Source organism: Ochotona curzoniae, unplaced genomic scaffold (assembly GCF_017591425.1).
Source record: "Ochotona curzoniae isolate NIBS_2020 unplaced genomic scaffold, NIBS_Ocur_1.0 scaffold_3835, whole genome shotgun sequence".
NCBI classification, from domain to species: domain Eukaryota; kingdom Metazoa; phylum Chordata; class Mammalia; order Lagomorpha; family Ochotonidae; genus Ochotona; species Ochotona curzoniae.
The window spans coordinates 33,614,527-33,629,664 of record NW_024467114.1 but is presented as its reverse complement, the minus strand read 5'-3'; the positions used below and the strand labels follow the sequence as shown (position 1 = coordinate 33,629,664).

Genomic DNA, 15,138 nt, shown 5'->3' with positions numbered 1-15,138 from the left:
CTTGAAGGCCGCGCGTGTTCGCGTCACTCAAGTTGTCAGGACTTTGGGGAGGGGCTTGGGGGCTGCTAGGGAGCCAGTGTGGGTTTTTAGTTCTGACCCCTGGCTGGGATGGAATGCGTCTGAATCCATGCCTTCAGTAAACGTGGATTTGGTAATGCTTAGACAAGACTAGCATCTCCCAGAAACGCAGGTAAGTCGCGTCTCACACTCAGGTGGAGCGTTCCTCAGATGGGTTCCACCAGTGGTTTGCGTGGACCCATGAGATCGATGAACGTATTAGAAGTTTCATTGATGATAAAAATCACCGCCCCGTTCAGCCTGTGCCAAATATCCTGCCAGATGCTCTGCATGGAACTCATTCAATGATTGTTGCCTCAACCCGGGAATTGGCCAATGTTATTTTCATTTCTGCAAATGACAGAAACATTTGTCCCCAGCAGCGAAGTGTGGGCACAGAACTGGAACCTGCTTTGGCTGGTCTTTCCTTCTCACTGTCTTCCTGTGCTGTGTGCCTGGCAGGAAGGGGGAACGATCTTTAGCTGGGTGGTGGGTGCTGTGTCCTCAGGATCAGCCATTGGAGCTGAAGGCTCCTCGCGCTTTGCCCAGGCCCTTCTCTGTGCTCCACCGCCCACGGAATTATGCTTGGTTTTTCTTCCCATAGATTCCCAAGGTAGTTTATGTAAATAGTATACACATACATTCCCACCATTTTGTTTTCACAGAAATGGGAGCATGCTGACACTAGTAGGAGATTTTGATCTTTGCGTCTCTGACAGTTTCTGAGATGTCAACTATTTGTCAACATGTCTCCCCTCCTTTGCTACGCGGATCCTCTGATCTATTTGTCTGGTTTTTTTTCTTCAAAATTTATTTCTTTGAAAAGCAATTAGAGAGTCTTCCATTAGCTGGTCTGTACCCAAAATGGCCCCAGTGGCTGAGAGTGGGCTAGACCAAAGCCTGGTCCAGGCCGAAGGGGCTGCGTACAGGTCTGCGCCTGGGCCACGCTCAGGTGCCTTCCCACGTGCGTTGACTGGGCACGTGATCTCAAATGGAGCGGTCCCTGGGCCCCCTCGCCAGCCCCCTCAGTGGATTCTCGAAGCATCTCCTCGCCACCCCTCCCCATATGACTCGCTCAAGGGACACTGAGAAGAAGCACAGCACACCCCATCCTGTTGGTGGCTCTCGTGTGCCCTGGGGCCGAGCTTCAGGTCGGGTGCTGAGCTCATGCCCGGTGAGGTCCCTGCCCGTCCAAGTAATTTTCACCGCCTAGTTTCTGCTGTGCTCTTCCCGGAGTAACCTCCCATTCTCGCCGAGTCCTTCCGAGAACTGATAGGCTCCCTGCTTCCTGCTCTCTCCCAGCCTCCCCCACCCCCAGGAGCAGGCCTGGAGCCTGTGTGCCGCGTGGAGGGGTGTGTGAGGCTAACGTTCCCATTTCCTGGCACCCAGCCTCCTACCTGCCCCGTGTTATCATGCCTTATCATTGCTTCTCTCTGGTTTTCCATGGAGGTGGTTCCTGCGGGCTCCTCCTTCCTCTGTCTCTGGCTCCTTGGCCTCTATGAATTAACCAGGCCAGATTTGCCTCCAGTTCTCCAGATGTGACCCACGCTGGGTCCAGTACATGCTGAGTTGAGTTCATTTGATCCCCAAGTTATTTTAGGTGGATTTATTTCCCAACTCGACTGATCCTCCCTGGCAAGGACAGGTGATGTGGCACTAAAAACACCCCATGGTCATCACCGGGGCAAACAGGCTTCTTGATGTTTTAATCTGTGCCTGTTCCACGTTCTAATCATAGTACCTGGATCTCAGGTGCAGTTATGGGGTAGAACTGTGATAATGAAAGGCAACTTCCGGTCTTTTCTCATGGGAGAGAGGAATTTCCACCTGGATTCCCCACCCCCTCCACCCCCCCTCCCACGCCCCCGCAGTGAGTGAAGCAAGATCCATTGAAGTCAGAAACCACCTATAGCTGGGAGGGTGGCTTCCCTGGGGGCGTGGGAGGAGGGCCTGGAACCAGAATCGGAAGGTGAGGACAGAACCCGTCCAGCTGCTGGAATTGTAATCCTCTGCAACCTGCACCTGCTAAAACAGACTTTAAAAAAAAAAAAAAACAACCCAGAAAGAGGGCATCAGTGCCAGGATGGGTATAGCTCAGAGTGGATCCCTCCTTCCAAGGAGCTGGGATCTGGCTGGAGAGCGCTTTTGGAGAGAAATGTGGATTTCACACCCTCGCACTGGGACCCACCCTCACTGCTGCTGCTCTGGCCCCAGAGGTGCTGCATCCCTCAGCAACAAAGAGGAGTTCCTGGCGGAGCATTCGGTCTTTGAGTACTGGTCTTGATGTCCAACTTTTAGACCTAGATACTTATCCTGTTTATCAGGATAATTGATGATATCGGGAAATTTTAGTGCCCTGTATATTGGCATAGGAGGAGTGTGTACCGAAGGCAATGACATGGTGTTTGAGATTTGCTTTTCGAGTATCATTGGTGACCTGGGGAACTGGGGCGGAGTGAGATTAGTTGAAACAGAACTCAGTGGTATTGTTGGTGGTCAAAGCTGGGAGGGTGCCTTGTCACTGGCCAGCTGTGTGACCCAGTGCTTTCTGCTGCTAGGTGCCTGGGACATTTTCCATAATGATGTTTTTAAGAAGAAAAATTAAATATTAGAGCTCCCAAGAAACTAACGTCTTTTTTAGCACAAATGAAAAATACAATGTACCAACAGCCTGCTGGGATTATAACTTGTCATTAAGAACTATACTATCGTAACAATATGGGGAAATCAGTGGTGGGGTGGCAACTTAGAGGGGGATTTCGGACCCTACATAATTGTACCATCAAATTCAAAGTAAAAAAAAAAAAAGAATGCCATGTGTGTAAAAATATTCTTTATACTTGGGGCTTAGTCTATGCAATTTCTCATTCAAATGGTACTAAAACAGCTGCAGCGGCACCTACAGGGAGGGAGGTGGCCTCCCTAGGGCGATGCACTGGCTACTGTATGCCTTCCTGGCAGTTCTCCTGGTAAAAAGGCTCTATTCAACCAAGAAAATCCATGAATGAAGTGGAATTACTGGTTTTCTTGTGCCTTGTAAACCAACCCAGAAGGCCTTCCCCGGAAGAGGCATGCTGAGTCCGGGCAGCTGGAGCCAGGTGGGAGCCGGGCTGCAGCGAGGCTGGGAAGGGCAGGACAGGGCAGGACGCCACGTGCTCGCTGGGAGGTTCTGACTTTGGGTTTAGTTAAACTGAAGCTGCTTTTGACCCGGATTGTTGTGACTTTGTAACTCTGTGCCGCTTTGGTGTGTGCCTCGCTAGGCCTTTTGAAGAGGTCTTAAAGGATATTTAATTACAGGATTAGTAGGGTGCAGCCAAGAGTGCTGTTTATTCTCCACTGGCCATCCAGGGCTCTTCAGAGTTTCATCTTTGGGGTGTTTGAGTGCCAAGAGGAAAATGGAATGATTAGGCCTGTGCTAAATTTGGCCCCAGTTGATTGAAGGCTGCCAAAAACGCTCAGTCGGTCGCGTTTGCAAACTGTGTCTTCTTTGAAAGTAAGGCTTTGCTTGACTCACTGAACGGACAATGCTTTCGTTGTTTTTTGATGACTTTCAGCATTAGGTGTTTATTTTTTTTTAAGTTTATGTCAAAAACCAATGCAATGATTTGTATACAAGATAATAATGTCTCATTGATATTAAATTCATTCCCTTGGTTCTGGAGATACTGATACTTAGGGAAGCAGTGGATTTGAGTCAAATGTAAAAATTGTTTTCGCATTTCATTACTTTTACTCAAGGTTAAGCGTTATAAAACTAAATGTTAGATTCCTGTAATTTGGGGAGAGTCCGGGAGGCCTAGCAGACAGTACTTGGAGGTGTGGAGGAGGGGTTGTAAACAGGAAAGGAGCCCCGAGTTGATGGTGCAGAGGAAACTGCTGGCTGCCGGAAAGTGATGTAACATTGGTGGTAGGGGGTGTGAATTTCAGATTGTGTGTGTCAGAGTCTGGCCTCTGTAGGAAACGAATTAAAAACCGGATCCTTATAGTACTGGAGGAACCACAGATTCATAAATTTCCTAATATTTCTATGTCGCAAAGTGATGCTATCTTTGTGAAATCTGCTCTCTAAAAATAAGTGGATTTCCTGCTCCACCCCCCCCCCCCCGTGGGAGTTTAGCGAAGCAGGCGGCGTTGGGAGGTAACACCTGCTTACCTAGTTTCTCAGGTGCTGAGCTCATGTTAATATTTATGCTCTGCTCTGTCAAACTCTAAGCTGGAAAATCTGAGTGAGCAAGTAGTGAGGAGGCTGCCTTGGAAGGTCCCAGGACAGAGGGAAGGTGGGCTCATGCTGGAGCTCCAGGGGGTCAGGGCTCATCTGTTGGGATCCCCACTGTATCTCCCATGCGGCAGTGGAATGTGTGACCTCAGCCAAGGACTTGACATCTCATAGTTAGCCAAGGGCCCGGCTTGCCCGGGGGTGTTGGTGGCAGGGCCAGTTACAGATCAGCGACCTACACTGCCGCCCTGTCCAGGGTCTGTAGGAGGCTGTGGGAGACGGTCAGCGCCTCAGTGCTTGTTCGTTCTTGCCTCTGGGCAGGGAGTTCCACCTCCTGTAAGGCCGGCAGCTGGAAACCTAACTGCCTGGATCTCTGCGAGATTCTCATTGGCGTCTGTGGTGGACTCGGTGAACAGATCCATGTCTGGTCTCCATCTGAACCTTTTCAGACAAGGGTGGGCACTTGGTGTACTGGGCCCTCGTTTGTCCTTGGTGATATCGGTTGGCATGATCTGCTCGTTAAGCATTGTCGGGGGTTCCAGTCTCGTGGCCTCGTGTGCTGCCCCGTCAAGTCCTAGCTGTGTATGCAACCTCAGTGTGAAAGACACGCATGTGGCGGACAGCACATGTGTGTGCACACGGGAACGTTTTACCTGCCTGCCCGTGCAGTCTGGACAGGTTCCCCAGTGGGGTGATGAGTACAGGATTATCCTGGTTGAGAGGAGTAGGGAATGGTGGATAAAAGCTTGTCACCACCGAGGAGCTTCCTGAAGGCCTGTTATATTTTTTTATTCCAAACCAATACGTCCCATGGGTTTGCCTGTCTGGTACACCAGGAGGTGCTTTTTGTCCACTGGGCTGGATGAAAAGCCTGAGTAGGGGGAGTGCAGAGCAGTGCCTCAGAGCTGTCCTGCCTTCTGGTTCCATTCAGCAGTCACAGGACACACCCTTGCTCTCTTGCATTTGATGTCCCGGGGCCCCATCATCCTGGCCTTTGCTCCTTCCTCACCTGAGAGGGAAGGCCCTTGCGTCAGTAGGCGGAGTACAGCATCTGTTGGGTGTCAGCTTTATCTTTGATTCAGACATGGAAGGCAGTAGGCCAGGATTACACTCATTGCCATAGAATGGTGCCGGGACGCGAGTTGGGCAGAGGTGCCCAGGTGGACCGTCTAACTGGTTTCTTTGCACATCTGTGGTGTATTGGGTATTTTTTTGTTTTGCTGTCAAAGCACTAAAACTTTATAGTATAATATATTAAGAAAAAATGTATAGAAATTATCCCCCCCCCAAAAAAAACAACAAAAACTTAAGCTACTAAAATATGGATCAGTAATTTTGAAGACATACCCTACCTGGGAAAGGTTTTGGCTTTTCCTGGCCTCTGGGAAGTTACAGCACTGGACTGGGCTGTGAGGGTGCAGCCCGTGATGGAAGGAGGGTGGCTGTTGGGAGAGGCAGGTGGCTGTGCAGAGCATCAGATGCTCCTCTGTGTCCGGCTGTCGTCGGGCTGCCTGACCTTGCGTGCCAGGAGAAACCCCTCCTCCCTGAGCTGTTCTCTAGTATTTCAGTGGAAGTAATGAAAAGCTGGCCAGTAACAAGGCAGATTTGTTTGGTTTGCCAGCAGTGCTCGCGACCGAACATTTGATTTAGAAATACCTTTTGCCAGATTTCTCTGTGCTTCGCTGGCTTTACAAAAGCAGTATCAAGGGAATTATTTTCTCTGTAAAAGGTATGCATTTTTCTCACCTTTATCAAATCACAAGTAGTGTGCTTTGAAATATAGGAGATGTATGACCAAGTCTGAATGAGATAATAGATGGATGTAAAAGCAAGCTTGATCCTGGAGCAAGTGCCCTATTTAAAGTTTTGCTCACAGGGCAGTTGAGGCTTGGTTTTGAAAAACGTTGCTTGAATGCCGTGTGAAAGTTGGCTTCCCACGTCCTCTTTCATTTTTCACTTAAAAGTCCCAGTGTTGCTCAGGTTCACCACCAACTTTCCCTTTCTTTTCATTATTATTAAAATACGTGAATATGTCAGGAGATGCAGTGTTGAAATAGAGATACCGCTTAGCTTCAAAATGCCCATATACTTTATTCCACTGATTAGACTGAATTATATTTGATTTCCTAAAATTAAATCCTTCGGGCCGTGAAATTTATCACTGTTAAAGATAATTAAAACTGTGTCCTAGCAGATCCTGGAGAAAATTCTTAAAAAGAGGTTTATAAATCTCTGAGACAAGGAGGAGTTTTATATAGGCCGTTGTTAGTTTAATTTATAATCTTCATTGAAGGAGATTACTGTGTGTGTAAGCCCTGGAATGTATCTTTATTGATTGGTTTGGATACTTTGGCATTTTTTAGACATGTAGGGAAATAATGGTTTGTTCTATAGAAAGTTGTAATGTCTCCCCTGGAGTTACAGGTGCTGCTTTAGGTACTTGCTTTGGATTTGCGGATGTTGGCATTTCCGTCTTTGGAAACAGCGTGTCTCATTTTGAGCATCACACACACTTGCTTTTCCCTCTCCTCCCCATCATGGTGACGATTGGTGACACTCGGTTCGTGCATATTTGCATCTGTCCTGCTGTAGAGAAACATGGTTGCAGGAGTGTCAGAAAACCACCCCCCATAAAGAGGGAGCAAGGTCCCGACCCGCCGCCTCACTCTGACGCCCACAGCAGCTGCAGTCAGCACAAGGGAGCTCAATGCCAGGAGCTGAGACAGGCAGTGACGGGCAGGCTCCATCCCAGCTGCTCCAGTGTGGGCGTCCCAGGAGGTGCATGAATTGCGGTGCCCAGCAGCTGCCTTAGTAAAAGCATTTTTATTAAAGATATTTTATTTTTATTGGGAAGTCAGATGCACAGAGAGGAAGAGCTTCCTCCATCCATTGGTTCACTCCACAAGTGGTAACAATGGCCGGAGCTGAGCCAGTCCGAAGCCAGGAGCCCGGAGCATTTTCTGGGTCTCCCACATGCGTGCAGGGTTCCAAGGTTTTGGGCCGTCCTTTACTGCTTTCCCAGACCACAGGCAGGTAGCTGGATGGGAAGCGCGGTTGCCACGAACCGGTGCCCATAATTGATCGATACATCAGTTATTTTCAGTATTACATCAGAGCAGATGTGGGGTACGGAAACATTTGGTGCCTTTCTGGGGCTAACTGTATTTCTAGAAGCTCCAGAAAATACAACCCCATCACCCTGGGGTTCAGATTCCTGGGCTTCCCCAGTTCCTGTCACACTTGATGCCTTTGGCTTCTGTGTTTGCCGTTGCTCGTGGCTTCCTTCTGTGTAATGGGTTTTATCCTGAACCACAGGAGAGTTGGGCATACACTTGAAGGATATACAATCTTCAGTGTGTCCTGCCTGAGAATAACATTGTTACTCCCCTTAAATCCCACTGCTCTTGCCTGTCTCCCAACCTTCCCCAAGTATCCTGTCAACTCCTCAGTGTCAAAGACCACATCGAATGTGGTTCATGCATTCCATTTGCATGTCTGATTTTACCTATGACAGTCTACTCAGTGAGGAAGGCTTTTCTGAAATTGGATGGCAGTGTTGGGCGCGTGGGAACCAGGTCAGGGACTCTTGGCCTGTTGGCTGCGCTGATGTGCTTGGTCCCGTGCGCGAGATCTCCAGCTGCTGGGAACAGGTGGCATCACCTTTGTGCCCACTTGTTTCTTGTCTTAAAAAGTTCATCCCAAATGATCATTATGGAACTGCCATGTGTAAATTTCACACTGCTTAGTCATGAAATTGAGCACATTGACTTTTTGGACCGGAATCCTTTGCCTAGGGAGCCTTCTAGGGGCTGTGTATGCTAGTAAGCAGTGTTCCTGCCCTCTTCAGATCAGTGCAGTTCTGGCTCTTGTGGCCACTTGGAAAATGAATCAATGGATGGAAGATCTTCCTTTCTGTATATCTGACTTTCTAATAAAAATAAATAAAATTTTAAAAACCACATCCTTACATGTTCCCTTCTTCTATGTTGTTGTTTCCTCGGGTTGCAGAATTTACTGTGCCAAGCGCCACAGCTCTGCTGCTGCATGGTGTTGCTTGGCGAAGGTCTGCAGTAGGTCCTTAGTTGGTCTAGAGCTGAGGCTTAGGGACACTTTGCTGATGCAGTATCTTAAAAGATTGTGTTTGAGGGATGAGTTTTCTACAGGCTGTACACGCCTGGCACATGGGTCTTTCTGTCTTGCAAAGCAGTGAGAGAACGGAATGGTGCCAGCAGGGTTGCAGCTGCGGGAAGGGAGAAGGGGTCCCCATGTTAGGCGAGGGGAGGATTGGTAGATAAAGTGTTTCATAAGTTGCTTTGTACTTTTAATAAAAAGTTTTAAAAATCTTATGAAGTATTAGCGTATCCATAGCAAAAAGGAAAAAAATACCAGCACACCACAGGTGGATAGGAAATAACAAGTTGGCCCGCCCACCCGCCTGCCCTCACCTCCCAGAGAAGCACCTGTGTGCTGGAGACTTTCACCCCCACTGATTAAAGATAAAGCTGCTGCTAGAAAAGAGGAAAGTTTGGAGAGAGCCTATAAAATCTCATGCTTTTGTTCCAATCGGTGCCTTTTTGCTTTATCTTACTCACAGTAAGAGTGAAAGAGACACGGGTCTGACCACAATATTCCTGTGTTAGTGAAATTCTAGGTTTCGTTATGTTGTATACTCCGATGTTGTCAAGTCTACGGTTGGAATAGGATTTTCTGAATTGTGAAGTCGTGCTTGAAGAGGCTGAGTGATTTTGAGTCTACAGAGTGAGAACTGCGATAAGGGTTTTGAAGGAGCTGATGTTATTCCAGGCAATATTTCAGAGTTTGACTTAGGCATGTGTTTGTTTACTGCCTTAGAGTATACTTAATCATTTACATTTTATAGCTAATTTGGTTGTTTTTGTTTCTTTTGAGAGACTGTTAACTCCCTGAGTTCCTAGGTCTAATGCTTTCTAGAAGGGATTTTATCATGCTTATTCTTATCATTGTTGCTTTCTTGGAAAGAAAAATAGTTCATAAGTCATTCCAAGTTTTTTGTTTATTTTCTATAGCAAATTGTTTCACTCTTTAAAATATGGAATAAAGACCCGGCACAGTAGCCTAGTCGCCAAGGTCCTTGTCTTGCATGCGCCAGGATCCCGGTTCTTGTCTCGATTGCTCCACTTCCCATCCAAGCTCCCTGCATGTGGCCTGGGAAAGCAGTCAAGGACAGCCCAGGGCCTTGGGACCCTGCACCTCTGTGGGAGACCTGGAAGAAACTTCTGGCTCCTGGCTTTGGATTCACTCAGCTCTGGCCGTTGTGGCCACCTGGAGAGTGAACCCAGCGGATGGAAGATCTTTTGTTGGTTTCCTTCTCTGCAAATCTGACTTTCCAATAAAAATCAACAAATCTGTAAGGAAAATATGGAATAAAAGATAATCCTTGACCTTGCTTCGAGGTCCTACGTGAGAACATGGCAGTGGAGCAGCTGTATTTTACTTCGTGCTTTAAGTGTTGCTGTCTTTAAACAATGGTGTTGTGTTATGCCTTTTATTGTGTTAGACTCTAAAGTCTTTCTGCCTGTTGTCGCTTCTGTAACATTTATTTTATGTATTTGAAAGGCAGTGTTACAGAAAGATTGAGTGAGACACAGAGAATGCCCTGGTTCACTTCCCCAAACGGCTGCAGAGGTGGCCGTTGAGCCCAGAGCTTCTCCCAGGCCCGCCCGGGCAACATAGCAGAAAGCTGATCAGAAGTGGTACAGCTGGAACTTGAACCATGACCATGTGGGATGCCTGCATCACGGGCACTGTCTTCGCCACTGGGCTACAGTACTCTGCCCCTCCTCCCACCCCCTTTGTCTTTATTGACTGTGTAGAGTGTTGCTATGAAGCGTGGTGTTTTCATGTCTACTCCAGCCACGTGGCTTTGAGATTTATGCAAAACATCCATCCAAGGAACTTCATTTGTAAAATAATGACAATTTTTTTTTTCAAATGTAGGCGTTTTGCCTGGAAGGATTTGTTGTAGGACTATGTTATGCAACTTGGTAGCCATTGGTTGGTTAAGTTTTAGTGAAATGAGAGAACATTTAACATTTAATCATCAGTCATGTTAGCCACAGCTCAGGCCTCGGTAGCTGATATCTTTTGGCTCTTGAGTTGGCACAGGTGTAACATGCTTCCATCGTCTTAGTTCTGTTTGACCGCTGCTGTGGAAAAGGGTGCCCCGTCTTAGAGTTGTTTCTCTAATAAAGCTTTGTGGGGAAGCAGCCGTGCTGGTGATGGTGGGTCTGTGGCAGCTTTCAGTCACTGCAGAGTGGAGCAGCTGGAGAGCCAGCCAGCCACCCAGCCCACAGAGCCCTTTCCTGTGTCCCTCCACCGAGAACTCTGGTTGACCTTCCTTAGTGCGAGTCCATCAGGTTGAGGTGGTGACTCATGCCTGCTGTGCGTTAGTAGTACAGCGTATTAAATGTGATACGTTGCCAGAGTTTGAAGATGGGCCGGTCCTCCGTGCAGTGGGCTGAGCTGCTGCTGCTTGTTACCAGAAAAGCTCGGTGGGTAGGTTCTTTCCTCAGCTCAATACAGAAATCAGAAGCCAGAAGCCAGTTGCAGACACAAGTTTTACTTGTGAAGCGACCAGGTGAGCAAGGAAAGAAAGGGGCAGGGAGAGGGAGAGACCCCAAAGGTTTGCCAAAGGGTCTTGGGAGTTTGAGCATTTGCTGACCCCTCCTTGTTGGGCCGGAACCTACAGGGAACCTACAGGTAGGATATTCCCCATGGGTGGGCAGTGCTTGTGCTGCCCACTTGAAGGTGTGGGCAAGCTTTCTGCAGGCCTGGTGGTCTCCTGGGCTGGAGTCCCTGCCCCGCCATGTGGGAGACCAGGCTGACTCTCAGTTCTCTGCTGTGGCTCAGTCCTGGCCATTGCAGGCAGTGGAGAAGTGACCTGTGGCTGGAAGATGGATCTGTGTGTGTGTGTGTGTGTGTGTGTGTGTGTGAGAGAGAGAGAGAGAGAGAGAGAGAGAGAGAGAAGCCAGTCTCAAGGTGACTAGGGAGGAACAGTCACTCTTTGTATGAATAACTGCGAGATGGGTCCATACTGGGCCCCTTTAAAAACAAGAGCAGTAAGGCAGGCAAGACTGAATTGTCAACACACACCGTAGCAGCCTGTTTAGGGGTTACTGCATGTGGGACCCCCCATAGTACCAGGGGCTGTGGTCACAGCTGGGGGTGACACCCCTCAGAGGACAATGCTGTGCTGCAGGGAACCCTGACAGATCCTGAGTATATTCTGTGTGTAAACTTCCACATTAAACAGTGGAAAGCAAATGAGCCTGATGCCTGTGTAGCTTAATTTCTGTTAAAGTCCGATATTTGCAAACTTGGGGGTATTTCTAGTGGGTTTCAAGTCACTAAGTGGATGCCACGCGATGAAGTCAGCTTTTGCCACTGTTTTCTTTGCTGTTTGTGCGGGGGAAGGCAGCACAGGTTCTTCGCTCAAAGTGCCCTTGCGGCTCTTGGCCAGGGTATGTCTAAGGGTTCTGTGTGTGCCTTATAAAGGCTGACACTCCAACTGTGCACATTGCAGTGTAGCACCGAGAGCTAAATTTAGAGGGAAGCCAGGCTCGGGCTGCAAATAGTAACAGCTGAGCCACAACAGCTAGCTGGTCGGGAACAAAAATCTCTTCATTTGGTTTTTCACTCACCTAGGTGAGTTTCTGTCTGTTTTCACTTGTGTGCTTATGTCAGAATATTGGGGTGCATTTCTAGTTCTACATGTTACTGTCTCAGCATAGATCGGGTTGAGGGATAAAAAGCAAGCCCCTGTAACTGGCCTCTGCAAAGAAACAAACTTGAGCGTTTAGAGCTGCAATGAATAGAAACCCTGACGATTTAAAAAGTAGCGTCGGTCTTTGGCTGTATTTGGTAATGCTCTGCTAACAGAAAAGTAGAAGCAAACAGCAAGGTGAAGTAGGGAATTCCATTCGTTTGTGTCTACACCTGAAACTAGAACTTTAGCGAGAGCTAGTATTTGAAACTTCACAACGAATTACAAAGTACATGCCTCTGGCAGAGAGCAGTTCCCAGCTTGTGTCTTCAGAGAAGCTCTGGCCCGAGGGGTCCCTGTCTCCGTATCTCAGGAGCAGGCCCCACCTCTGAGCAGGTGCTGGTGAAAGTACTTGTATGGTACTTGTCGACTGGGGGACGCATGGGACATTGTGTCATCTCTCCTGCCCCAAAGCTGTGCTCACTGATTCAGCCTGAATCCTGAATCCTCTCGGGCATCTTTCCCTGCAAGTAAATGATTCGTTTGTAGCCTTGTTTCCCGCCCTGGCAGGACCTGTTGCTGCCCGGCCCTTGCTGTGGGCTGCGCTGCTGCTGCTTCGGGAGCCACACTGTGCTGGGAATGTTTGCATTGTGCCCACTGGTGCTCTTAGAGGGCATGGCTCCTGGCTCAGGCACCTTCTCCAAGCAAGATATGTCAAGTTCATTTAGAGTTCATAACAGTGCTGCTGTTTGCTCATATTGTCAAGTGACATGCCATCTGCTTGTGACTTTACTTTTAAAAAGCTTTGAATCTGTAGTTTCTGGCAATAAACATTGTGTCATGAGAAGCTTTAAGTTTCTCTGAAAGAAAATTTGCTATATAAGTTAATGTTTCTACATTTTTCTGAACTTTCTTACATGTTTCTAAACTTTGAGAATTACATAACTTAAGATTCTGAATTTTCTTGATTGTGTAAGTGATGAAAGAAACCTGTGTATTTTCAGATCATAATTTTTAGAAACTTTGAAAGCTCCAGGTAGCATTTTTCATTTTCTGTATTAATGCTGATCATTTCATCTTGCTGCTTTAATGGACACAATTTCATTAAGTTTGTCCTGTGTATGCTAGCAAGCTTGGGAATATCTTGACACTGCTTGTTAAAGCTATGGAGAGAGTTCAGGTTCGCAGCTCTGCGTGCTGCTCCAAGGTAAGCGCGCAGAAGCAGCAAGGAGTGGCCTCCAGTGTCCTTCCTTGTACAAGTCTTGTACAGATATGTCTCGCCATTCACAGGTTGTCTTTTGATGCCAGCTGCTCCTGCCTTCTCCATCTTGCTGGTTTAGTTGAGCAGGGTTATTCAATTTGGAGTGAGGTTCAACATGTATATGCACCATGTATTTTTCATATGAGCTGCTTTATTTGAAAGACATAATCTTTATTTTCTTTTGTTTTCAGAAATTTTATGAATAAGCATCAGAAGCCAGTGCTAACAGGCCAGCGGTTCAAGACTCGGAAAAGGGGTAGGTTTTGTCTCACGGTTCTAGGGGTGTCTGTAAGTTCTGAATATTAACAGAGGAGGGGAGTGTGAACGGGCTGTCCACCTGCAGAGCTCAGGTTGGAGTTTTGGAGGAGGTGAGATGCCGGGCACCTTGGGTAAGGAGGGAAGAATGCCTGGGGATGGAGCCTGTCCCTGTTGGTCCTTCTGCCACCGATGGAATGCCAAGGAGGCTGTCTCCGCCGCCAGCCTGGGGTGGTTGAAGCCTGGCAGCTGCTTTGCCAGCACGACGAAACTGACTTCAGCCTGCACTCATGAGCCAGATACACTTGTTCACTGTTCATAGTCAGTCCAGTATGCAAGCCCCTGCCACAGCAGCAGCACATGGCCCAGGGACCGCCGCCGGAGCTGCTCTGTGAAACCCGCAACCATGGCTTCGCCAGAATGTTCCATGCTTGATGTTGGACGAGTCGCTTGTCTCAGCTGACCCTTCAGGTTGTCTTGCTATCGTTTTGAAGGAAAATGATATATTTGATTAGCATCTTATAGAAAATGCAATGTCCATACCAAGGGCACATGTGTACTGATAGGTTACACTCATGATGAACACATGACTGGCACCCCAAGAGTCCTTAACGGTCTCCACCCTCACCCCCTTTTGTTTAAATGTGGGAAGGAAGAGAACTGTACTATTTTTGACTTTTTTTGCTTTCTTTGTGGTTTTTGAGTAGGTATGCTAAAAGTGATCACATTAAGAGCAATAAATTGGGGAGAAATTGAAGAGCTTTATAAACTGTTATTTTACTTTTTCATACTTTTTCAGAATTTAAGGAATCACAATCACTTCTGTAAACTCCCCAAATGTCAGGACGTCTTCATGTGCCCTTGTTGTGGGAAGCATGGTGAGGGGCCCAGCATGGTGCCGCCTGTTAAAGTGTGCGCGCGGCTGACTTCTGCTTTTCATAGAATGCTCGAGTTACTGCTCTTTCTGTGGGAAGAATGTTCTGAGCAATTTATATTTAGTCAGTTTTGCATAATTACATAGCTATCCTCTTGGGTATAAGAAAAGTGAACCAAAACTCAGTGAGGAGACTCCGGGGGAAACATGATCTCAATTACAAAATGAACTGACAATGAAGGGAATGTACAGTTTTGAATATGTACATCTTAGATCTGGCGGCCACCGCCTGGAAGAAACTTAAATCGGCTTCATTTTCTGCCCTTCCGTGACCCACCTCTGATGGCGTGTCATGTCTTAGTGCTGCTCAGGACCACCAACAGGTGTGTGGAGGTGAGAGTATTCGGAGTTGTTGCGGGGGGCCGTCCTCACTTGGAAGCAGTCTCCCGGCAGAGCTCATGCGCTGCCTGCCGGGGTAGTCGACGTTCTTATCTAACTCATGTTCGGGGTGTGGCAGTGAACTCCATCCAGACCCCTCCGTCTTTGTGAACTACATCTGACTTAGTACACGTTCTCCAACATCCTCAAGTCTTCTCCAGTGGCTTCAAGTGTTTCATAATAAAACTGCGCCTCCCTTCCCCCAATAATTTCATGGAGTAATTGGGTTAAAATTAGTAGAAATCAACAACATAAAAAATGACCAAGTTGCAGGCGTCTGGAATGACCAAGCAGCC

At 47.7% G+C, this 15,138-nt stretch overlaps 1 protein-coding gene across 2 annotated transcripts in view; it reads left to right on the top strand.

Annotated features, from left to right (window-relative positions):
- BZW2 (basic leucine zipper and W2 domains 2) overlaps window positions 1-15,138 on the top strand; it is a 42,439-nt gene that overhangs the window by 1,338 nt on the left and 25,963 nt on the right. The window contains exons 1-2 of one of the 2 annotated variants that reach the window (XM_040965144.1): window positions 11,937-11,956; window positions 13,467-13,531. In XM_040965144.1, the coding sequence (XP_040821078.1) occupies window positions 13,474-13,531 (58 nt within the window). In that variant the 5' untranslated portion in view covers window positions 11,937-11,956; window positions 13,467-13,473. Of the gene's footprint in view, window positions 1-11,936; window positions 11,957-13,466; window positions 13,532-15,138 lie in introns of those variants that run through there. The other variant, XM_040965143.1, reaches the window with a different exon arrangement.